Below are 26,526 nucleotides of genomic sequence, written 5' to 3'. Positions count from 1 at the left end.
AGTATTTTCTAAATGGCTAGAAGCTAGGAACTGTGGATGAGCAGAGATTTAGGGGTCCCAGTACAGAAATCGCTAAAAGCTAGTGGACAGGTACAAAAAATAATTTAAAAGGCTAATGAAATGTTGACCTTTATCTCAAGAGGGGTGGAAATTATGTTACAGCTGTACAGAGCTCTGGTTCGACTCCATCTGGAGTAGTGCCGTCAGTTCTGGGCACCGCACCTCAGGAAGTATATGTTGGCTTTGGAGGGGGTGCAGTGCAGATTCACCAGAATGATATTGGGGCTAAAATGGTTAAGTTATGAGGACATGTTGCATAAACTAGGCTTGTATTCCCTTGAGTATAGAAGCTTAAGGGGTGATCTAATTGAGGTGTTTAAGATGATTAAAGGATTTGATAGGGCAGATAGAGAGAAACTATTTCGTCTGGTGGGAGTCCAGCCAAGGGGGCAGAACCTGAAAATTCGAACTAGGCTGTTCAGGGGTGATGTCAGAAAGCACTTCTTCATGAAGAGGGTAGCGGAAATCTGGAAAACCCTTTTCCCCCATAAAGCTGTTAAGGTTAGGGGTCAATTGAAAATTTCAAAACTGAGATAGATAAGATTTTTGTTAAGGCAAGGGTATTAAGGGTTCCAGAATCATGGAGGGTGGATGCAGTTAAGATACAGATCAGCTATGATCTAATTGAATGGTGGAACAGGCTTGAGGGAATAAATGGCTATTTCTGCTCATATAGCAAATAGAATGCAAGAGGCATGTGGTTATGCATAGTATACGGTATGTTGCCACCTAGTTTTAAGTACTGTAGACTTTTTCATTATTGGTAAAAATGAACACAGGCTCCATCTGCTGGTCATTGTGAAGTGGTTCTCTCAAACTTGGCAACTTTAAATGGTTGAAGCTCACCTTTTGAGCTGTTTACTGAAGCTTAATTTGAGCTTCAATTGAGCATAAAGTACACAAAATACCTGCAGTTTTGTAGTGAGGTATACATAACTGTTGCTTTCAGTAAAAGTGTATTTCACTAGAAAAAACATGAACTCTTATAATGCAATATAGGATAGGGGGAAAATGAGCAGGAAAAGAGGCTTAGTATTTATGTAACAGGTTAGCAGAGATTAGATTATCAGTCACCTCAACATTCATATTAGGCATCCAAAAGGAAGGGGCCTGTCCTCAATTATGATTAAATGTTGGACCCTGTGGTAAAATTGAGCTTGACATTTGACTTCAGTTCATTGTAAAACACAGTGTAATTTGTACAAGTTTAGGTACAGCATTTGAGATTTATTAAAAGTGCATGGTTTATATGCAGTGCATGTTGAATTATGCTTGGTATGAAATCACATTCAAGGCTTTAAATCCTTACCTTTCTTGTATACATATATAGCCATTATGGTGTTCTTTAGATGCCAACAATAATTCAGTTATATTTCTAAACTTGGTGTTCATTTAAATTAAGTATGGAGAATCTCCTGCAGAGTGCAACAGGTTTTATTTCTCTCTTGAAATGTATCATCGTCTTGATCATTGAGGATGCCTTATCTGTCACTGTTGCTTTTTCTCTCACAAAGCTCATGCCTACACTGTTAAGTTAACTGCAAAATTTTCAAATCCAGAATTCGTCAAGCACATGATTTTAAACGTAATTGTTTCACATTTTTGTTATGTGGCATAATACATTGGAGCTCCCTGTTATGGTTGTAATTTAGATTGATGCCTGTCACTCTTCCATTTTCATTCCTCTCCTTCGAGTTAATTTCTTTTGTGCGGAGGGGTGCGGAAGTAATTGACTAGGTACTCCCTGGCTCCTGCCCATCCTGTTCTGGAGAGAGTCACATCTTGAGATTTTTGTAGTGCCTGGTACCCAACACGAGTACGAAATGAAAACTGTTATGTGCAACTCGGATATTGTGCATAAAATGGGGGGGAGGGGGAGGGAATAGTACATTACTCAATCGTTGAGGATATTTTAAGTTCTTAAAAAAAGATTCTCCTAGATTCTTGAACCCAAGAGTGAGCAGGTACTCCGTGGCCCCTCAGCGTTGTTTTAATCAGTAGCTCAGAGGTATACAAAGCTTTCTGGGCACTGTATCTCCTCTGACTTCCTCTCCTCCTCAACCCCTAAATAGGGCAGTATTTAGCCTGTCACATCACCTCCCTGCAGCAATTTGAGAAAACTCTTGGTTTGTGGATAGATGCTGTAATGCTTTGACACCATGCTATAAAAGATCTTGAAATATTATTGCTCTTGTAAATGGCCTTGACTAATTTTTTTTTAACTTTATTTTGTTTGCCACAGTAACATGGGGAAAGACGTGACGATTCCTTGAAATGTGAGTTTTTAAGAATGAACTTATTGATCCTTGATTGCATTTTAGGTGGAATGACACTGATTTGTAAGAAAAATTATTACTCTGTAATGGAAGTGTAGCTGCCTGTTAACCTTGTAATTATTTAGCTATATTTCTTTAAATTGCGTAATAATTTGAAGTTTTGAAAATGGTGCAGATGGTTTGTAAACATGTAGCCCTTAACAGCAATGCCAGATGGATGATGTAAAGGTGCAGACTTTAACAATTTGTCCTTTCTTTTTGCTAACAGGCGAACAACAAAAGATCACCACCTAATTATTTGTCTACGTTCTCAAATAAATTCTATAAAAAATGAAATGTTGTTATCTTTTGGTTATATGGTGCAGATTCTCCATGCTTGGATTCGAGCTGTTAATGTACAGAAAGCAAGCTGACTCAAGATCTTACAAAACAAATCTTTGACTTGACATTACTTCAGAGAATGCAAATCGGCTGTGTTGTGCATTCTAACAAATGGCAACACACTTGGGGGAGGGGTCAAATTCATTATAAAGTGGTATTAATAATGGGGAAAAATTAAACTACCAGCATAGATTAAATTTTTCCATAGGGCCTTTGCAGCCAATGGACGAGGCCCTTTCATCCCATCAGTCTGGGCTGAGTTTTAACCGAAGTCCAAGAGTTGAGTGCACAATCTAATGTACCAAAAATGTTTTGCTAATTTGTGAACTACATTAGTAGTTGGAAAAGGGCAGCCAGTTGGAGCCTCTCAGCTGATCATCTCCACGTCCCTATTTCAAACCGGCTCATGTATCGCCCAACGGCTGATATTTCATCCTATGCTTAATCCCATGATTCGCAATCAACTTTTTTTCTCCACTGACTGACCAAAAGCAGATGGTAGATTTCTTTTTTAAAAGTTGCGATAAATTATATGCAACTTCCATGGAGTACTTGCCTATCCAGTCGTAGCCAGTTAATCTCCTGCAATGGCTTCTCTTCCCGACCAGGTTACCTCTAGAGTCCCTGAGGATCTATCCTTGGCCCACTCCTATTTCTCATCTACATGCTGCCCCTCAGCGACATCATTTGAAAGCATGTCCGGTTCCACATCTATGCTGATGACACCCAACTGTACCTCACCTCTACTGTCTCTGTTATCAGATTGCTTATCCTACATTCAGTTGCGGATGAGCTGAAATTTCCTACAATTAAACATTGCAAAGACTTAAGCTGTTGTCTTCAGTCCCTGCCACAAACTCTTCCCTAGCCACCGATTCCATCCCCTTCCCTGACCACTGTCTCAGGCTGAACCAGACTAGTTTGCAATCTTGGCGTCCTGTTTGACCCAGAGCTGAGCTTATGACCCTCATCACACAGACCGCTTATTTCCACCTCTGTAATATCATCCATCTCTGCCCCTGCCTCAGCCCATCTGCTGCTGTAACCCTCATGCATACTTTTGTTACCTACAGACTCAATTATTCCAGACCTCCAATCTACCGTGCTTCATAAGCTTAAGTGCATCCAAAACTGCAGCCTGTATCCTATCTCGCCCCAAGTCCCATCTGCCCATCACCCCTGTGCTCGCTGACCTACGTTGGCTCCCAGTCGAGTCGAGCCAAGCCTCGATTTCAGAAGTCTCCTTGTGTTCAAATTCCTCCATGGCCTTGCTCCATCCTTTATCTGTAACCTCCTCCAAGGATTGCGTACCTCCAACTCTGGCCTCTTGTGCATCTCATCACTTCCTTCGCCTCGTGATTAGCGTCCATGCCTTCAGCCATTTAGGCCTTAAGCTCTGGAACTTCCTAAACCTCCAATTCTCCTCCTTTAAGACGCGCCTTAAAACCTACCCCTTTGACCAAGCTTTTGGTTGCCTGTCTCAGTTCTTAATTGATACTATCGGCACGGATACGATGGGCTGAATGGCTTTCTTCTGTGCCGTAACTTTCTATGATTTCTATACTAAATTAGCTGCTTTAGTTGAGAGTCTATTTCACACACCCGCTGCTTTTGTGTGGGGGGAGGGAGAACCCTTTCAAATCTTGTTAACGTTTGTTAATTTTATATTTGTGTACTCTAGCCCTCCACTTAGAGTTAAATAACTTGCTTGAAGCGACATTGCCAATTTTTTCAGCATTTTAAAAAAACCTGAGGAATGATTCAAAAGCAAAATACTGTGGATGCTAGAAAGCTGAAATAAAAACAGAAAATGCTGGAGAAAACAGCAGGTCGGGCGGCATCTGTGGAGAGAGAAACTGAGTTAATGTTTTGGGTTGATGACCTGTATAATATTTCCTCTACCTTTTCAGCAGTTAAAAGAAGTTGAGTTTCGAAAGTCTCCTTTCTTAAGTGTAAAATTCTTCAGCCTCTGTCATTCTTCTGTTCAATGAAGTGTCTGAATTGTGCCTATGCAACTCATTTTTGAATCCTCTGTTAGCTTTCGTTCACTTTAAATAACAATTACTATCACCAGGGTTGCTGGAAATCTGGGGGAGGAATAACTCATTAGCTGTATGGTTTCCTTTGAATGGTACTGCCTGCTGAGCAGTCTGGGGTTTGGATCGTTCACTTATACATCTGGAGGATACACATAGATGAGTGGGCTATAAAGACAATGATGGGGAGAAAAAACCTTGCAGTGGTTAGGTCCTGCATCGGTTAAGATGATGCTTTTGCAATTGTGTAGTTACAGAACCTGTTAGATGAGGATGGTATTTTAGGTAATTAAATAAGTGCTCTCTGTTTTCATTGTAGAGTCTTCGAACACATAAATCGGGTATAGCCCATCTTTCAATGCACAAGAGCCACATGTTTAAAGTATGGTAGCAATATGCTGTGTGGTGACAGGATATCCTCATAATACAACTTGTACCATATTCTTTCCCTACGTAGAGTCTAAATATCTTAATTCTATTTACATGGGTAAGATGGGTATGGAGGGATATGGGCCAAGTTCAGGCAATTGGGACTAGCTTAGTGGTATAAACTGGGTGACATGGACATGTTGGGCCGAAGGGCCTGTTTCCGTGTTGTAAACTTCTATGATTCTAATTATTTTTACCACTAAACTCTCACTTTGAATTAAGCAAAGTAAATAACATACCAATTTTTAATTATTAGTAGCAGTCTGTATACTTACATTCACTCGACAGAATAGACATCCAGGACAAAGCAGCCTGCTTCCTTGGCACCCGATCCACCACCTTAAACATTCGCTTCCTCCACCACCGGCACACCATGGCTGCAGTGTGTACCATGTACATGATTCACTGCAGCAACTTGCCAAGGCTTCTTTGACAGCACTTCCCAAACAAGTGACCTCTACCATGTAGAATAAAAAGGGTAGCAGGTGCATGGGAACACCACCACCTGCATATTCCCCTCCAAGTCTCTCACGAGCACGACTTGGAAATATGTTGCTGTTCCTTCATTGTTGTTAAGTCAAAATCCTAGAACTCCCTACCGAATAGCACTGGGAGAACCTTCACCACGGACTGCAGCAGTTTTTTTTTATTTGTTCACGGGATGTGGGCATCGCTGGCGAGGCCAGCATTTATTGCCCTCGAGAAGGTGGTGGTGAGCCGCTGCCTTGAACCGCTGCAGTCCGTGTGGTGACTGTTCTCCCACAGTGCTGTTAGGAAGGGAGTTCCAGGATTTTGACCCAGCAACAATGAAGGAACGGCGATATATTTCCAAGTCGGGATGGTGTGTGACTTGGAGGGGAACGTGCAGGTGGTGTTCCCATGTGCCTGCTGCTCTTGTCCTTCTAGGTGGTAGAGGTCGCGGGTTTGGGAGGTGCTGTCGAAGAAGCCTTGGCAAGTTGCTGCAGTGCATCCTGTGGATGGTACACACTGCAGCTGCAGTGCGCCGGTGGTGAAGGGAGTGAATGTTCAGGGAGGTGGATGGGGTGCCAATCAAGCGGGCTGCTTTATCTTGGATGGTGTCGAGCTTCTTGAGTGTTGGAGCTGCACTCATCCAAGCAAGTGGAGAGTATTCCATCACACTCCTGAGTTGTGCCTTGTAGATGGTGGAAAGGCTTTGTGGAGTCAGGAGGTGAGTCACTCGCCGCAGAATACCCAGCCTCTGACCTGCTCTTGTAGCCACAGTGTTTATATGGCTGGTCCAGTTAAGTTTCTGGTCAATGGTGACCCCCAGGATGTTGATGGTGGGGGATTCGGCGATGGTAATGCCGTTGAATGTCAGGGGGAGCTGGTTAGACTCTCTTGTTGGAGATGGTCATTGCCTGGCACTTATCTGGCACGAATGTTACTTGCCACTTATGAGCCCAAGCCTGGATGTTGTCCAGGTCTTGCTGCATGCGGGCTCAGACTGCTTCATTGTTTGAGGGGTTGCGAATGGAACTGAACGCTGCAGTCATCAGCGAACATCCTCATTTCTGACCTTATGATGGAGGGAAGGTCATTGATGAAGCAGCTGAAGATGGTTGGGCCTAGGACACTGCCCTGAGGAACTCCTGCAGCAATGTCCTGGGGCTGAGAGAATTGGCCTCCAAAAACCACTACCATCTTCCTTTGTGCTGGGTATGACTCCAGCCACTGGAGAGTTTTCCCCCTGATTCCCATTGACTTCAATTTTACTAGGGCTCCTTGGTGCCACACTCGGTCAAATGCTGCCTTGATGTCAAGGGCAGTCACTCTCACCTCACCTCTGGAATTCAGCTCTTTTGTCCATGTTTGGACCAAGGCTGTAATGAGGTCTGGAGCCGAGTGGTCCTGGCAGAACCCAAACTGAGCATCGGTGAGCAGGTTATTGGTGAGTAAGTGCCGCTTGATAGCACTGTCGATGACACCTTCCATCACTTTGCTGATGATTGAGAGTAGACTGATGGGGCGGTAATTGGCCGGATTGGATTTGTCCTTTTTGTGGACAGGACATACCTGGGCAATTTTCCACATTGTCGGGTAGATGCCAGTGTTGTAGCTGCACTGGAACAGCTTGGCTAGAGGCGCAGCTAGTTCTGGAGCACAAGTCTTCAGCACTAAAGCCGGGATGTTGTCGGGGCACATAGCCTTTGCTGTATCCAGTGCACTCAGCCGTTGATATCACGTGGAGTGAATCGAGATTGGCTGAAGACTGGCTTCCGTGATGGTGGGGATATCGGGAGGAGGCCGAGATGGATCATCCACTCGACACTTCTGGCTGAAGATGGTTGCAAACGCTTCAGCCTTGTCTTTTGCACTCACGTGCTGGACTCTGCCATCATTGAGGATGGGGATGTTTGCAGAGCCTCCTCCTCCCGTTAGTTGTTTAATTGTCCACCACCATTCACGACTGGATGTGGTCGGACTGCAGAGCTTTGATCTGATCCGTTGGTTGTGGAATCGCTTAGCTCTGTCTATAGCTTGTTCCTTCCGCTGTTTAGCATGCATGTAGTCCTGAGTTGCAGCTTCACCAGGTTGGCACCTCATTTTTAGGTACGCCTGGTGCTGCTCTTGGCATGCTCTTCTACACTACTCATTGAGCCAGGGTTGATCCCCTGGCTTGTTGGTAATGGTCGAGTGAGGAATATGCTAGGCCATGAGGTTACAGATTGTGCTGGAATACAATTCTGCTGCTGATGGCCCACAGATGCCCAGTTTTGAGCTGCTAGATCTGTTCTCAATCTATCCCATTTAGCACGGTGGTAGTGCCACACAACACGTTGGATGGTGTCCTCAGTGCGAAGACGGGACTTCATCTCCACGAGGTCTGTGCGGTGGTCACTCCTACCACTACTGTCATGGACAGATGCATTTTCGACAGGTAGATTGGTGAGGACAAGGTCAAGTAAGCTTTTCCCTCGTGTTGGTTCGCTCACCACCTGACACAGGTCCAGTCTGGCAGCTATGCCATTCAGGACTCGGCCAGCTCAGTCAGTCGTGGTGCTACCGAGCCACTCTTGGTGATGGACATTGAAGTCCCCCACCCAGAGTACATTTTGTGCCCTCGCTACCCTCAGTGCTTCCTCCAAGTGGTGCTCAACATGGAGGAGGACTGATTTATCAGCTGAGGGAGGACGGTAGGTGGTAATCAGCGGGAGGTTTCCTTGCCCATGTTTGACCTGGTGCCATGAGATTTCATGGGGTCCAGAGTCAGTGTTGAGGACTCCCAGGGCCACTCCCTCCTGATTGTATATTACTGTACCGCCACCTCTGGTGGGTCTGTCCTGCCTGTGGGACAGGACATACCCAGGGATGGTGATGGAAGAGTCTGGGACGTTAGCTGAAAGGTATGATTCTGAGTATGGCTATGTCAGGCTGTTGCTTGACTGGTCTGTGGGACAGCTCTCGCAAGTCCCCAGATGTTAGTGAGGAGGACCTTGCAGGGTCGACTGGGCTTGGTTTGCCGTTGTCATGTCCGGTGCCTAGTGGTCCGTCCGGTTTTATTCTTATTATGACTTTTTGTAGTGAGATTTTATAACTGAGTGGCTTGCTGGGCCATTTCAGAGGGCAATTAAGAATCAACCACATTGCTGTGGGTCTGGAGTCACATTTCGGCCAGACCGGGTAAGGACAGCAGGTTTCCTTCTCTAAAGGACATTAGTGAACCAGATGGGTTTTTACGACAATCCGGTAGTTTCATGGCCATCATTACTGATACTAGTATTTTAATTCCAGATTTTTTAAAATTTAATTAATCAAATTTTTAATTAATTGAATTTAAATTCGCCAGCTGCTGTGGCGGGATTTGAACGCGTGACTCTGGATTTTAGTCCAGGCCTCTGGATTACTCGTCCAGTAACATAACCACTATGGCAGCTCGCCACCACCTTCTCGAAGGCAATTAGGGATGGGCAATAAATGCTGGCCTTGCCAGTGATGCCCACATCCCATAAATGAGTTTTTTAAAAAGTGTCCTTCATTGTCCAATTCCCAAACAAGTTTTATTTGCAACATTTTTTATATCATAGAATCATACAGTATACAAGGAGGCCATTTGGCCCATTGTGCCTGTACAGTCTCTTTGAAAGAGCTGTCCAATTAGTCCCACCTCCCTGCTCTTTTCCCCCATAGCTCTGCAAATTATTCCTTTTCAAGTATGTAATTGCTTTTTGAAAGTTACTATTGAATCTGCTTCCACCACCCTTTCAGGCAGTGCATTCCAGATCATAACAATTTGCTGTGTTTTAAAAAAAAAAAAATTCTTATCTCCCCTCTGGTTCTTTTGCTTATTATCTTAAATCTGTGTCCTACGAACATACGAGAAGACAAGCTGGTCCATCAAGCCTGCACCACACCATGATAACTCAACACTTCTGACCTCCCTGCCCGCCTCCCAGCCTCATACCCTCGCCCGCAGCCATGTAATCTGGAAGAGGCAAAAAAAAGAAAAAACCCAGTGCCAATGAGAGGAAAAAGTACTCTTTAAATCTCCTGTTCAACCCCCTAATGTGATCAATTCAGTTCCTCTGGTTACTGACCCTCCTGCCATTAGAAACAATTTTTCCTTACTAGCTCCGAACAAAACCCTTCATAATTTTGAACACCTCTATTAAATCTCCCCCAACCTTGACCCCCAAGGAGAACTACCCCAACTTCTCTAGTGTCTCCACGTAACTGAAGTGTCTCATCCCTGGTATCATTCTAGTAAATCAGGTATGGCTGTGTATACCCGACCAGGAGTGCTTGATGCTGACACCAAGTGCCTCAAAAGGAAAATACCCATTCCCCAACACTGATATCCCTTACCTAGATGAGTGTAAAAAAATGAACAGTAAAGCCTCACTTCAGCACTTTTAAAAAGACTGCCTGTGGCTCCTATTGCCAATTCCTTGACATAAGTGAAGGCTGAGGTTAAATTCCTTATGGTCAAGGCCACTGACTAGTTTTCACAGAAAGATGGACAGAACTGCAGAATATTACAATCAAAGCATAGTAAAAATCCTGGAACTCTGTCATAAGAACAGAATTTGACTGTCACTATAAAACAGCCATCCTCAAGAATTGGTGCATTACATCAACTGCAGCTTTTTCCTATTAAAATATACAAGGCTATATTTTCACAAGATAAATGTTATATCTTAAGTGTTCAAATGTTGTTTGTATAGCAAATGTATTCTGAGCATTTTATTTATCAAACACCAACTGCATATTAACTGCTCTGTTATGGTAGGGGGTGCTATAGGCTCACTTTCAATACTGCTCACAAGTGTAGTTTGGCCAAACAGAAATAAATCTTTCGTACAAGCTGTTCCTTTCCATGTCCTTTTCCTTTCCCAGTGTTCGACGTTTGCTTGACAACCTCAAGAAATTATTTCACTTGGAAATTATAATCTATTTATTTTCATCCTGGTTCTTTAAAGACTCATACTTCAAATCTGACCCGGTGACAATCCATTTAATGTGCACTTCACAGGCAAATCTCATTCATATTGGTTCAGCGCTTCCAAATATTGCAAATAAATACATGTATAAAATAAAATAATTCAACATGATTTGTCCAAGATCATTTAATAATATCTGCATAGGCTTCTAATTGGTACGAGCATCATTTCTGTTTGCACATAAATTATTTGCAGGCTTGCTCATGCTATGACAACATATTCACTCGTAAGTAGATACACAGGAGGGTTATAATGGTCAGAGAGTCACTACAAGCCATGGATTAATGTAGCCAAGAAATATCTGTTCTGCGCAAGAGCACTTGTGAATGTGTGAATTGCATACAGTAATGGAAAATGCAATTTAAAAAAAAACTAAATGGCAAATCAATAACTCAAAGCAATTCATTTATCCAAGTTTTAGTGCAAGAGTCAGCTAATATTTGATTTTGTTAAACCTTTACTGTTGTGCTAAAATCCATAACTATATTTTCCTTTCAGTCTCCCATCTAGTGTTCAATCAGAGGACTGACAAACGTTTCTAATTAGAGAGGACAACTTTGAAAGTTAATTGCAACTCTGATTCAAACAAGCTTGGGATTGCAATTTAACTGTTCACTATTAGCTCTAATCTGGTGGCTAGAAGCTTTCCTCACTAAAGATCCCGTATTTTAATCATAGATTATGATTCACAACAGACACACATTCCTTGCATGGGTAGAGTTAAAATAAAAAACAATCCTTGCGGTGGGTGTATTGCAAGAAGGAAGACACTTCACACTGATGCAGAGCAAGGAGAAGAAAACAGAATTGCCATTCTCCATCTTGCTCTATTTGAATTTTTCTGCAGCTGGAAAGTCATGGGGAGAAGACTCTTGCTCAGTTGGACACTTTGTTTTTCTGATCGGAAGAGAGTGTAGTAAGCATTCTCTGCAGAGAAAAATTCAATGAATTAGTAAACTAATTTTAAAAAATGCATTGGAAGCGGAAAAGGGTCTCGAAATTGACCAACAGTTGGGTACAACACTTTTTTTAGTCTAAGAATGGGATTGCAGTATGGCTTCTACTGAAGAGATTGAAAGTCTCCATGAAGGCAATAAGACCTTTTTGACCTTTTTTTGTAGGCCAAGCGCACACTTACATTGACATGAATTGTGTCAAATGCATCATTGGTTTGGAAAATGCCACTGTAATACTTGTGTATGACTTCATGAAAAATGATGTGGAGCTCTCCTGTCTCTTCTCCTAACTACTGGTCAGTCTCCTTTTAAAACTGTCCCTGGTCGGCAATCTTCCATAGCACAAATTGGTTATAATTTGTTTCCAATGACTCACGTATTCCATTGGTTGGTGTATGAAATTGAAAGTTGTGTAGTAAGTGGTGGTCTTTTCAAGAGGGTTCAAACACAGCATTCAGGCAGTCTAAAGGGAGTAAGTGTCTGCAACCCATATTCCTAAATTGGGAGTGCTTAGCGCTGACACTGGGTGAAGTAATGGAAAAGTGTTCCATCTCCAGCACTCACTGGTGAATGCAAAAATCTCTTTCTTTAAAGGAAACAAAGTAAATATTAAAAAGGAAGGCACCATACTGATTTTGGTCCATAAGAGCATCCTAATTTGACATTGAAACCCCATTTATGAATGTGACTTTTCAATTATAATCTTGTTGAGTTAATTTCAAATTGGCTTCAGCCATACGATCGATTATACACAGTCTAATGTAGAAATAGATAACTAATATTTAAAGAAAGACTTATATTTATATAGCGCCTTTCACGACCTCAGGACATCCCCAAGCACTTTACAATTAATGAAGTACTTTTGAAGTGTCATTGTTGTAATGTAGGTAACCCGGCTGCCAATTTGCACACAGCAAGATCCCACAAACAGTGATGTGATAATGACCAGATGATCTAATTTTAGTGATGTTGGTTGAGGAATAAATATTGACCAAGACACCGGGGATAACTCCCCAGCCCTTCTTCGAATATTGCCATGGGATCTTTTAGGTCCTCCTGAGAGGGCAGACGAGGCCTCAGTTTAACGTCTCATCTGAAGGAGTTTAACCAATTAAAATGGTCTAAGAGGCAAGTCATCTGTGTTGAATAAACAGAACCATGGTTGGAATCAACAACTTACCAGTGTTGGCTGCTAAATGAACTATGCAGCCACTTTGCAGGCCATTACATTTTTCTTTTGGTTTCAAAGTATTTTCCTAAAAAAAAATGTCCATCTTTTCAAAGGAATGACCGGAGGATAGTATTTAGTCACAATGCTTCTATTGCTACCCGTTGGACAAGTAGGAAAGGGAGAGGAATTAAAGTCATGAACAGAAACCTGCTGAGTTGCTTTGACTTTCAATCGAGGAGTGGCAATAGTGCTCTTAGTTGGGAGGTGGGTATTTGCGTCCCACCGCCCCTTCACCTAAGAAAGAAAGCCTTGCATTTATATAGTGCCTTTCACGACATCCCAAAGCCCTTTACGGCCAATGAAGTACTTTTGAAGTGTCACTGGTGTAATGTGGGAAACGTGGCAGACAATTTGCACACAGCGAGGTCCCATAAACAGCAGTGTGATAATGACCAGATAATTTTTTTAGTGATGTTGATTGAAGTCACCGGGGAGAACTCCCCTGCTCTTCTTCGAAATAGTGTCATGGGATCTTTTATGTCCACCTGAGAGGGCAGACCTCGGTTTAACATCTCATCCGAAAGACGGCATTTCCGACAGTGCAGCATTCCCTCAGTACTTCACTAAAGTGTCAGTCTAGATTATGTGCACCTATGGCCCTTAGCAGAGCTGTTGGACTTGTGTCTCTGAACCCCATTTCGCAGCCCACTGCTCTGGGCTGCTATTGGATACTGGATTTTGGAGAAAGAGAGAAACTTTTTTAAAAAATGTACATTTTTTAATAAAGCAAATGGAGTTTCTTTATTGTAGGTCTGGGAAGTCAATGCTTAAACTGTGGCACTCAACGAAAAAATTAATGAGTAACCTTTCAACAGAAGAACCCACCTTCTGGGACTAATTGGGTCAATTCAGCAATATTCTACTTTTGGAAAATTTCACTGAGCATAAACTGGCTTTAGCTTATGGCTCCAATTTATCCAGTTCAGTGCAATCTTTTACAGCCCTTTCATATCAGGAAAAGAGATTTTTTTAAAAAAACTGGGAGTGTTGTGATCTTACAAGATGAGAAAAACAATTCATGAGGCATTAGTAATAAAAATTTGTGTTGAAATTGTATAATGATAAAGGAAAAATACTTATGAATCCATCTATAGTGCCCGAATATGCACTAAATAAATAATTGATGCTGCTGAACAGTATTTGCACAACCCAGGTCCCTTAGATTGTCTCGTACCTTTGTTGATCAGCTATGGAGCTTACCATGTGAAGGGTAAATTAAATTATGAGTAAGTGTATTTAAAAAGAATGGAGAAAAACAAACTGAAATGCTGGAAATGCACCATAAGTAAGTCACCATTTGAAAAACATATGTTAATGTTTCGGGTGGTGACCCTTCTGTTATGTTTTTTGGTTTTTACACTTGATGTTCTCCTTGAGTTCAGCGGCACCAGCCACTCATAAATGAACTCCATGTTCCTCATGAACCAGAATGCACCTTAACTGCCAAATATCTAGGTAAATGGAGGGGAATCCAAAACTCGATAGAGAATCCTTGCCACTGTCCTTGCTGGCCTGTGTCACATGCCCCATAAGAATACATGATGCCATCAGGCTGCCACTTTTGCATGCCTTTAGCGGGAGCCTCGTCGAGGGCCTGATTTGCCGCCGTTAATATTACGGCGGCTGGAAACGTGGAGGATTGGAGGCGGGATCGCGATTTTAAAGATTTTAACCTGACCCTTTCCTGCCCGTCGAGGTGGGGCGGGCGGGGTTTTAAAATTGAGGCCATAGAGTTTTACAGCACAAGGAGGCCGTTAGGCCCATCATGCCTGTGCTGGCTCTTTGAAAGGAGCCATCCAATTAGTCACACTCCCCTCCTGTTTCTCCAAAGCCCTGTAAACTTTTCCTTTTCAAGCATTTAACCAATTCCCCTTTGAAAGTTACTATTGAATCTGCTTTGACCACCCTTTCAGGCAGTGCATTCCAGATCATAACAACTTGCTGTGTTAAAAAAAAAAAATTCTCCTCATCTCCCCTCTGGTAGTTTTGCCAATTATTTGTCTGGACATTCACACACACTGCAAGGATACTTGTATAGAAGCACAAAACAAAATTGTGGTAATGGAGATTTTCTACAATGTGGCAGCAGTTCTACTTCAGGTTTTCCCCTCACGACTTTCAAGTGTTACACACCAGTGGTAAGTAGTGCTAAAATTGCTATCCAACTGGTACAGAGATTATTGGGAAGGGCTGAGAAATAGGACAATCAACTTAGGATGAAGGATCTCTGCCCAAAATGTCATCTCTTTTCCATTCTATCAAAAGGAAAAACTTGCAGGGCTGTGGGGAAAGAGCAGGGGAGCCGGCACGGGCACGACAGGCTGAATGGCCTACTTGTGTGCTGTAAGATTCTGTTTTCAACTGCTGGCAAACCTGTTGCGTGTTTCCAGCATTCTCTGCTTTGTGCCAAGTTTCCAGCTGTGTTAGTGGTGGCCGTATTTTTTGGGTGTCTTTAATTTTGTTTTTGCCATCAACCTGACTTAATGACGGTGGGAAATAGAAACTCAGAAGCTACCTATGGCATCTCCAACATTTGAATCCCACCTCCAACGTGAGTTTCTTTTAAGCCGGCTTTTTTGATTTGTGGCATGTATAATGACAACCAAGTCCCAATTGAATGCTACTGTTTGCCACTGTCTATGGGGTAATAGTATAAACAGGCTTTAGTTCTGTAATAGACTTCAGAGTGCTTGATACTGTCAGTTCATATCTATTGATTAGAACTGAATTTGATCTTCCTCAGTATTTACAGGACATCTTCTCCCTGAAGCAATACATGCATCAGGCAGTACAGAATACATCAATTGCATGAAGCATTTTTGCACAATGGAGCAGAAAACCAGAGGGGATTTGCAAACTGTTTACACCATACTGATTTGCTTCACAGCTGAGTTAAAACCAGCATTATAAGGTAGGCATTCAGTGACAGCGGAACAAACACATTTGCATCATTCACACGGTGGATTTTATTTCAAAATAGCTCAACATTGGTGCAAAACTGAATTAGTGGCTGCCACATAAACAGGACATTAAGAGATCATCATTCCTGCTGTGCTGAACAGTGAATCATGGGATGTGTGATGTCTGTGGACAAAATCAATTCTATGTTAAGTTAATAATGAAGTGAGGGAATGTGTTAACTTAAATTCGTTGTGTAACAGGGGAATTTGTCCTACTTTAATAGCTAAGGTTGCAATTCTCACGGATTTTTTTTTTATTCGTCTCATATTAAGAACAAGATAAAAAGGGATGTTTACGAGTACCCTTGTACAGTGAAGGCTTAGGGTATTGTTTCAAATTCCAGCTGATCCAACCTGATAAATGCATCAAGAAACAATCTACTCAGGTCAAGGCCTCCCTGTACATGGATGACGTCGCCGTCTTTTGCTCGGATCAGCTCTCGGTCCGCAGATTGATGAGCATCTGTGACCAGTTCGAACTGGCCTCAGGGGCCAGGGTAAATCGTAGCAAGAGCGAGGCCATGTTCTTTGGGAACTGGACCGACCGATCCATTGTCCCCTTCACTGTCAGGTCGGATTACCTGAAGGTGCTGGGGATCTGGTTCAGGGGGGCCGGGGCGTGCACCAAAAACTGGGAGGAGCGTATTTCCAAGGTTAAGCAGAAACTGGGACTGTGGGATCGACGATCCCTCTCGATCGTGGGCAAGAGCCTGGTCATCAGGTGCGAGGTGCTCTCGGTGTTGCTGTACGTGGCGCAGGTCTGGCCCATACCTCGCTCCTGCGCCGCGACAGTCACCCGAGCCATCTTCCGCTTTGTCTGGAGATCAAAAATGGACCGTGTCCGCAGGGTCACGATGTACAAATCTCCAGAGAAAGGGGGGAAAGGCGTGCCCAACGTGGCCCTCATCCTGATGGCCACCTATGTGTGCGGCTGCATCAAGCTGTGCATAGACCCTTGGTACGCAAACACAAAGTGTCACTACGTGCTGAGGTTCTACCTGTCCCCGGTGTTGAGAAGGATGGGCCTGGCCACACTGCCACGGAACGCTCCGTCCAGTTGGACCATTCCGCCCCACCTGTCCTTCGTGGAAAAGTTTGTGCAGAAAAACACCTTTGACCACAAGGCGATCAGCAAGTGGTCCGCATGTAACGTCCTCGAGACCCTGCGGGAAAAGGAGATGGTGGATCCTGTCGGTTGTCAATGTCATTTGGTAGAACACCGCATCGCCAGAGCTTTCAAACAAGCACCAAGACCTAGCTTGGCTGGTGGTGAGAAGGGCCCTTCCCATCAGATCCTTCATGTACTCCCGGACTCTCAGCGCCACCGCGCGCTGTCCCAGAGGAGGCTGCGGTGGAGACGAGACCGTCACCCATCTCCTTCTGGAATGTGCCTTTGCAAAGAAGGTCTGGAGAGAGATGCAATGGTATCTGTCCAGGTTCGTCCCGAGCAGTTCCGTAACACAGGATTCTGTGCTCTACGGGCTGTTCCCGGGGACGCACACTGAGACGGACATCAGCTGCTGCTGGAAGACCATCAACTCGGTGAAAGACGCCCTTTGGTCTGCCCGAAACTTGCTGGTCTTCCAGTACAAGGAGCTGTCCTCGATCGAGTGTTGCAGACTGGCACATTCCAAGGTCCAGGACTACGTGCTGAGGGACGCACTGAGGATGGGTGCGGCCGCTGCAAAGGCTCTGTGGGGAAAGGCAACCGTTTAGAGCCTTCCCGCCATTGTATACTGAGGGGCTGCAATCAGGGAAAAACCCCCTCGGGCAGAATGTAAAATTCTAACTGATGTAATGTAACTGTAATGAATCTGTAATGAACCTGGAAAGAATCTGTAATGTACCTGTTATCAAAAATGTGTATTGAGTGTATTGCAATGAGGCACCCTAGAGTGTCATGAACTGTAATTATGTCCAATGTGTTCATTGAACTGTACTTGATGTAACCTGCAAATTGTAAAATCTGTATTGTGTACGTTTGGAATGTGATATGACAACTGTATTGTATGTATTGCTGCAAATTTTATGAATAAAGTATATTTTTTGAGAAAAAAAATCAAGAAACAATCCTACTAATTGTATTTTTAAAAGGCAGTTTTTAAAGAGAAAATTGTTGGTGACCTTTACTTTAAGGACCATGAATTGTCACAGCAGCAAACTTTAGCACACTACCAGGCATAAAATGGTATGTGGATAGCGCATGAAAGAAATGACAATCTCACTTTTTTAGTGAGTTTAAAATAATTAAACCATACGCACCCCAGTATATATAATATATATACCAAATGTATATACACACACATTGGTGTGAAGTTCAGTTTTGCTACATGCTAAAACCTTGTTTGTACTGGGACCAGGGGCTGTTAGGATTTTAACCACTTTATATATTGCAGAAATAAATGGCCCAATGTTCAAGGTACTAAACCATGGGGAGCCATTCCCCTGTGTTCACACTGAATATAGCAATCAGGTATATAGCACTACACATCAAAGCCCAGACACCAGCATCAGTCAGAGGAAGAATGCCATATACTTTCCTTAGACAGAGACAGTTTTACAGATAAGTGCAAAAGGACCTGTAGTTTCCTCCAGGTACCAGTCAGAATAAATGACCCCTCTCCCAATTTCATTCCTTTCTCCACTTGCCTAGGGTTAGATGAAGAGGGGTGGGAGGAGGCTCGTGTGGAACATAAACGCCGGCAATAGACCAGTTGGGCCGAATGGCCTGTTTCTCTGCAGTAGACTATGTAATTCTATGTAAAAAAGGTGCTGACTTGTGTTGAGTGTGAGGAGTTCTCCAGCACCTCAGGCAATTGGCCTTCTTCGTGTGTGGCTTTGACATTGTGTGTTGGTATAATATTTGATTGTATGGGACATCGCAGTCAAGCCCAATCCTCCCCTCACCCAACAACTCCCCCACCCCCCCACATGCACACACTTTCTAACACAGGTCACTGAACAGCAATCATGTACAGAAATGTAGCTGATATTTCTTCCCTCAACCAAGAATGCTGAAGCCAATTGTAGGGCCTTACCCACCATATTGCCTTCTTGCTCCAAATGGTTTAGTAATGATTCACGCAATCCATTCACCCACTGGGCCACCGAAAGAACCAGCCAGAATAACTTTACTGCAGCTCATTTACATTGCTGTACACAGTGGGGTGGGTTGCAAAGTATACCCCAACACCTTTGCATGTGCAAAGGCACTAGGAAATGTTTGCTGTACATAGTAGTGTTTTAAATGGGGAAGAGGTCTTGAGTTCAAATCCCAGCTGGCAAATTGTGGAATTCAATTCAATAAATGTGTTGGCTGGCACCAAAAAAACAATGACCAATGAAAGTTGTTGGATTGTTATGAAAACCTAACTGGTTCACTAATATCCTTCAGGGAAGAGAACTTGCCACCCTTACCTGCTTTGGCCCACAGGTGACTCTTAATGCCCTCTAAAGTGGCCTAATAAGTCACTCAGTTCAGGGTAACTAGATTTTGAGCAATAAATTAACTCCGGGTTTAGCCTGCGAGTCTGTGCTTTTCCGGGCTCGGCCTTTGGACTAGGTATGACAGCAATCTGCGGTTCCCAGCTCAGTCTCCTTCCTGCCAAGTCGGCCAAATCTGGAGTTTGACCTACCCAGAAAGCCAAACCCAGCTCTGCCACTGTTCGCTAATACAAATGTAATGGTTATTCCAATCCTCAGAGTAAAATCTCCCACCATTGGATGCACAGCTGTGAATTAGGAAATTTGCATCAGATTGCTGTGAATGTAATTTAAAAAAAGATCGTCATTAATTTTCTAAAGAAAGAAAAATTGTATCTGTGTCAGATTGATAACAATACCAATTGACACACATAATTGATTTGGGAGGTGAGTTTAAGTGCTACCCTGATTATTTTGCTCCAAACTGAATGGAGTATCAATGTAAGGAATCTGACAACAGCAGGTTATAGTCCAACAGTTTTATTTGAAAATCACAAGCTTTCGGAGATTATCTCCTTCGTCAGGTGAGTGAGTGAATGAGAGGTTCTCAAATCGCATATCTTATATTAGGCTGGGACACCATCACACCAATCAAAGGTGTCGTTGGTGTTCAGACAGGTTCGCCACGGAAAACAGTAGGTCCCAGTATACTGAATACACAATGGGTCAAATTACACAGACAAAGAGAGAAAGAGACCCGAAAGGCAGAGAGAGAGAGAGAGAGAGAATGTCCCGTTGTATTAAAAACAGATAACTTTTTTTTCCTGCTGGTGGGGTTACGTGTAGCGTGACATGAACCCAAGATGCCGGTTGAGGCCGTCCTCATGGATGCGGAACTTGGCTATCAATTTCTGCTCGACGATTTTGCATTGTCGTGTGTCTCGAAGGCCGCCTTGGAGAACGTTTACCCGAAGATCGGTGGCTGAATGTCCTTGACTGCGAAAGTGTTCCCCGACTGGGAGGGAACCCTCCTGTCTGGCGATTATTGCGCGGTGTCCGTTCATCCGTTGTCGCAGTGTCTGCATGGTCTCGCCAATGTACCATGCTCCGGGGCATCCTTTCCTGCAACGTATGAGGTAGACAACGTTGGCCGAGTCACAGGAGTATGAACCACGTACCTGGTGGGTGGTGTCCTCTCGTGTGATGGTGGTATCTGTGTCGATGATCTGGCATGTCTTGCAGAGGTTGCCGTGTCAGGGTTGTGTGGTGTCGTGGACGCTGTTCTTCTGAAAGCTAGGTAATTTGCTGCGAACGATGGTCTGTTTGAGGTTGGGTGGCTGTTTGAAGGCGAATAGTGGAGGCATGGGGATGGCCTTAGCGAGGTGTTTGTCATCATCGATGACATGTTGAAGGCTGCGGAGAACATGGCGTAGTTTCTCCGCTCCGGGGAAGTACTGGACGAAGAAGGGTACTCTGTTGGTTGCGTCCTGTGTTTGTCTTCTGAGGAGGTCTGTGCGATTCTTCGCTGTGGCCTGTCGGAACTGCCGATCGACAAGTCGAGCGTCATATCCCGTTCTTACGAGGGCGTCTTTCAGCGTCTGTAGGTGTCCATCGCGTTCCTCCTCGTCTGAGCAGATCCTGTGTATTTGCAGGGCCTGTCCATAGGGGATGGCCTCTTTGACATGGTTAGGGTGGAAGCTGGAAAAGTGGAGCATCGTGAGGTTGTCCGTGGGCTTGCGGTAGAGTGAGGTGCTGAGGTGCCCGTCTTTGATGGAGATTTGTGTGTCCAAGAAAGAAACCGATTCTGAGGAGTAGTCCATGATGAGTTTGATGGTGGGATGGAACTTGTTGATGTTATTGTGTAGTCTCGTCAGTGATTCTTCGCCGTGGGTCCATAGGAAGAAAATGTCGTCGATGTATCTGGTGTATAGCGTTGGTTGGAGGTCCTGTGCAATGAATGTGGCACAAGTAAATGAAGTGGAGTCTATTGTGATCTTCGAGTTCTCTTTTATATATGCATAACTTTCAGATTTGTATTAACTTACCCTTTAAGGTTACAGCTGTACAGTAAGACTGCATAAAATGTTTTTGTGATAATGACAATTATCGTATTAAGAAAGTAACGGTACTACTTGTATATTTTTTGCACTTTGCAACTAATTTTTTAATACTCGTTATAAACCTTTAGATTTTTAATTTGGAGGACAGGAATTCACTCTGAATTAAAAGGCGTATGCAAGTATGGAGAAGAGTGTGTTCCATATTTCAAAACCGAATTGAACAACTTAAAAAATTTAGATGATCACAGTCAATTTGTCGGTTAACCTTTCTCATTCTTCAATCGAGTGGGTGTCATAAATTTAGCTGAGAGGGATTAGAGTAAATGAAAACAAATATAGTAGTTGCTAATGCAGTGTTTCAATTTTGAATTTGTCCCTGAATGCAAAGCCTGAATTTTCACTACTTGTCTTTAATTACTCCACTTCAAGGTGTCAGCCTTGGCTCAGTAGTAGCACTCTTGCATCTGAGTCAGAAGGTTGTGAGTTCAAGTTCCACTCCAGTGACTTGAGCACTTAATCTAGGCTGACACTTCAATGAAATACTGAGGGAATGTTGAACTATCTGAAGTGCTGTCTTTCAGATGAGATGTTAAACCATGTCTGGATGTCTGCCCTCTCAGATGAATATAAAAGATCCCATGGCACTATTTGATGATGAGCAAGGGAGTTATCCCTGGTATCCTGGCCAATATTTATCCCTTAATTAACATCACTGAAAAAAACAGATTATCTGATTGCTGTTAGTGGGACCTTGCTGTGCACAAATTGGCTGCTGCATTTCCTACATTACAATAGTAACTACACTTCAAAGGTACTTCATTGGTTGTACGACATATAAATGCGTCATTCTTTCCTTTGCCATTTATTTTTCCTTTTCCCTCTGTTATTTGGTATTTTGCGTTGGTGACAAAGGACAGGGAGGCACTCTTCCAATACTGTTGTTCAAGTGGCTACTGGGAAGTGTTTGGTTTGTGAAAATAAAGTGTTATGTGAAATATGTGTAACAAAATTATAGTGAACCATATGATTAGTTTATTTATTTTATCTTTTGGATAACCTTCAGCGATGATCTAAGGTATCCGTGTAATTGTCTTTTGAGACAACTAGGTGCCTGGAAAATATTTCCTACTGCTTATGGAAGATGTGCGAGAGATCAAGCTAGCTGCATATTTCACAATCAGGTTAGACCACTTGAGCCTTTTTGTTATAGCTGAAGGGATTGGATTGGATTTGATTTGATGTTAAGAAGGTTTAGGCATTCCTAAATCAGTTGCAGAAAGGAGGAGTTTCCTTAGACTTTTATTTTTATTGATTTTTTTGTATCCTTTACTCCAAGTTCAGAACCTTTTATATCTTCCAGTTGACCAGGGAACAGAGTTTGAAAGGATTGATTTATGCCAGGAAGTATTTAATGAACTCAAATTACTTCTCACAATTAAGCATGAAAAATGTTTATTTTGGACACAGATTCTAGCAAGACAGGGTTAAGAATTTCTGCCTTTGTGATGTTAAAGGGACAGTGATGCCGTATATCAGTAAGTTACTTGAAAACAGTAACAAAAATGTACAATGCCAGAGAAGGATCTGTTGACTCCTGCCACCTAAATCAAACATTTCTGCTGGAAATTTAAGATTATTTTCATGAACCCAAATGCCACTTGTTTGTTTTTTTTAAATTCGTTCATGGGACGTGGGCATCGCTGACAAGGCCAGCATTTATTGCCCATCCTTAATTGCCCTTGAGAAGGTGGTGGTGAGCCGCCTTCTTGAACCGCTGCAGTCCGTGTGGTGAAGGTTCTCCCACAGTGCTGTTAGGAAGGGAGTTCCAGGATTTTGACCCAGCGACGATGAAGGAACGACGATATATTTCCAAGTCGGGATGGTGTGTGACTTGGAGGGGAACATGCAGGAGGTGTTGTTCCCATGTGCCTGCTGCCCTTGTCCTTCTAGGTGGTAGAGATCACGGGTTTGGGAGGTGCTGTCGAAGAACCCTTGGCGTGTTGCTGCAGTGCATCCTGTAGATGGTACACACTGCAGCCACAGTGCCCCGGTGGTGAAGGGAGTGAATGTTTAGGGTGGTGGATGGGGTGCCAATCAAGCAGGCTGCTTTGTCCTGGATGGTGTCGAGCTTCTAGAGTGTTGTCGGAGCTGTACTCATCCAGGCAAGTGGGGAGTATATCCATCACACTCCTGACTTGTGCCTGGTGGAAAGGCTTTGGGGAGTCACTTGCCGCAGAATACCCAGCCTCTGACCTGCTCTTGTAGGCACAGTATTTATATGGCTGGTCCAGTTAAGTTTCTAGTCAATGGTGACCCCCAGGATGTTGATGGTGGGGGGAATTCGACAATGGTAATGCCAAGAGGAGGTGTCCTTTGGAAAAGCAGCTAAAGGCAATACAGCCTAAAGAGAAGCTGATGGGATTGAGCATGACTATTCTCCAGCAGGTAACCTGTAATGTTGTATAGCAGGACTGAGGTGTGAAAGGAGAAAAACCTGCAATCATATATTTAATTATCCTCCAGGTGCTTCACATAAAATTAATTCCTTTGAAGTGCAATGACTGATCCCCAAAACAGCAATCAGATGACTAACCAGCTTGGTGGTGTTGGTTGAAGAAGAAACATTTGCCAAGACATTAGGAACACAGCCTACTTTTCTTCAAATAGTGCTATGAATCTTTAACATCCAATAGAACATGACCTCTGTTTAACATCTCATCCGAAGGACAGCACCTCCAACAATGCCTAGAGTATACTCCCTGGAGTGGAGTTTAAACAGAACATTCTGCTCAAAGGGGGCTATCAATTGAGCCAAATTGACTGTGATGATATTGAGACAATTAATGAGAGAGTATGACCATCTCAAACTTTAAAAAAGAATGCTGGTTTGCATCTGAAAATGCTGTGCAGAAATGCCAATGCTGTCAGCATTCTACAGTTGTGCCAAGGCAATTGGAAGATGAGTTAGAAAAGATATGTAAGTAAGTTACAGCAGTTTTTAACTGTGAGCCATAGAGGACAATTGGTCCAGGAGGCAGTCCAAGAATCTGGATAACTGTTACTGAATCCCACAAGTGTACCATTCATTTGGGCAATAGTGGCCTGGTGGGTGATGTTCAGGTTGGAGATAATGAGCAGTGGATAAAGACTAGACAATATTTATGATCGATCTTCTGGATAAAGGTATTCATTCCGTAAGCTGTAATGCAGCTCAAATTATTGTAAACTGTTCCTTTGCTGGTTATTACAAATATAACTTTCATTATAAGTTAATAAGCCTTTGCAATGAATATGTTGTGACCCTGTTAACCAGTGCTTGTAACTGGAGGTAAGTACAGGTTACGATACTAACCAGACAAGGGTTTGTGCCAAAAAGAATGTAGAGTTGATGAGGCCCTAGGGTCAGAAACAAAGTTTTGCAGGTTCCTGAAACTCTGACCATTATGACCTTGATTTACCTTCTCTGCAAATGTCCTTGTCTTGGTCAGACAGTGGTTCTGCAGTTCTTCCTTCCCATAAATAAAAGTGATAACATGTGGATATGCTGATGCTTGAATTGTAAATACTTTTGTCAACACCAGCTTCTAACATGAAGCAATGGGGCCTTGCTTACAGTTAAGCAGATAAAGCCTTTAGCAAAGTAGTTGTTTCACTGGAACATACTGCAGCAAGCATGACATAGCTTAGCATAGGTGAAAACACGTAGCATCGGAATTGGGTGCTGTTTGTGCAAGAAGTAGCTATTTGAGACTAAGTAAAGGCTGCTGTGGAGTTGAGCAGAATGGTTTGGTCACCATCAAGCTTGTGAAGGCCAGGAAGAATGTCAATAAGACTACAATATCAGCTGCCAGGCAGAATGAGTGGATATTACAAACTATCGAGGACTGGAAATTTTTGAACAGCATTGACAAGAAGTCCAGAATGTCAGAATGTACAATAAAGCCCTATTTGTGGCTGGATATTGATCTCTGATCAGGAACGGAAAACAGTAGGTGGAGCTGATGGTGTCCTCGTAGTCTCGTATCTGAAAGGAAGCTTCTCCGGTATACAGGTGTGAATACTGGGTACCAGGAGGAACGAAAGAAAGAATACACATTTATGTAGCACCTTCCCATGTCTCGGAATTGTCCTAAGAAACTTTGCAGGGTACAGAAGAGATTTACTAGAATGGTGCCTGTGATGAGGGACTTCAGTTAAATGGAGAGACTGGAGAAGCTGGGGTTGTTCTCCTTAGAACAGAGAAGGTTAAGGGGAGATTTGATAGTGTTCAAAATCATGAACGGTTTTGACCGTATATAAGGAGAAATTGTTTCCAGTGGCAGAAGGGTCGGTAACCAGAGGACACAGATTTAAGATGATCGGCAAAAGAGCCAGAGGCAACATGAGGAAACATTTTTTTTAACGCACCGAGTTGTAATGATCTGGAATGCACTGCCTGAAAGGGAGGTGGAAACGGATTCAATAGTAACTTTCAAAAGGGAAATGGATAAATACTTGAAGGGGAAAATAATTGCAGGGCTATGGGGAAAGAGCAGGGGAATGGGACTAATTGGATTTCTCTTTAAAAGAGCCGGCACATGCATGATGGGTCAAATGGCCTCCTCCTGTGCTGTACCTACTATGATACATACAGTGAATTACACTGAATTGTGTGACTGCTATGTAGGCAATTGTAGCTGCCATTTTGCACACAGCAAAATCCCATAAATAGAGATGAGATGAAAGATCAGTGAATCTATTTTTGATGGTGTTGGTTGAGGGGAAAAATCTTGACCGTGGCACAGGGAGAACTTCCTGCTCTTTCAATAGTGCCATGAGATCTTTATTGTCCACCTGAACAGGTAGACGGGGGCCTTGATTTAACACCTCATCCAAAGGACAGCACCTTTGATTTCCTTAGTGCTGCACTGAACTGTCAGCTTTGGTTTTGTGCTCAACTCCTGGAGTGGAACTTGAATTCATAATGAGAGTGCTACTCACTGATTCAAATTGATACTTGTCAGCTCAGCTGTGCACAGTTGGAGACGCAAGATGCTTACAATTAAGGTCAGTTGCAGATATTTCATGCAAATTCAATATGGCATTTACACAGAGCGCTTTGAATAGCAGGTGATATTCAAGAGCTTGGAAGAGGTGATAGGGACAACATCAATATCCAATAGCTAGCAAAGCCATAGTGTGTTGTGGTGAATTGGTGGAGGGATAGAAAGGAATTGCTAACCAGAATTATGTTCTATTGGGCATTACAAGCAGTG

At 43.2% G+C, this 26,526-nt stretch overlaps 1 protein-coding gene across 6 annotated transcripts in view; it reads left to right on the top strand.

Moving 5' to 3' along the window:
• rps24 (ribosomal protein S24) overlaps positions 1 to 26,526 on the top strand; it is a 202,789-nt gene that overhangs the window by 6,308 nt on the left and 169,955 nt on the right. For 3 of the 6 annotated variants that reach the window (XM_067972523.1, XM_067972518.1, XM_067972520.1), the window contains 2 exons: positions 2,303 to 2,336; positions 2,605 to 2,672. The exons of the other annotated variants lie outside the window; for them this stretch is intronic. Coding sequence is in view for 1 of the 3 variants with exons in the window: in XM_067972520.1 (XP_067828621.1) it covers positions 2,303 to 2,305 (3 nt within the window). In the remaining 2 variants the exon portion in view is untranslated. Of the gene's footprint in view, positions 1 to 2,302; positions 2,337 to 2,604; positions 2,673 to 26,526 lie in introns of those variants that run through there. 6 annotated transcript variants of the gene reach the window in all.

The sequence above is a fragment of the Heptranchias perlo genome, chromosome 36, assembly GCF_035084215.1.
Source record: "Heptranchias perlo isolate sHepPer1 chromosome 36, sHepPer1.hap1, whole genome shotgun sequence".
In the NCBI taxonomy this organism is placed as follows: Eukaryota; Metazoa; Chordata; class Chondrichthyes; order Hexanchiformes; family Hexanchidae; genus Heptranchias; species Heptranchias perlo.
The sequence above is the reverse complement of the archived record's forward strand: the minus strand, read 5'-3'. Positions and strand labels throughout refer to the sequence as shown.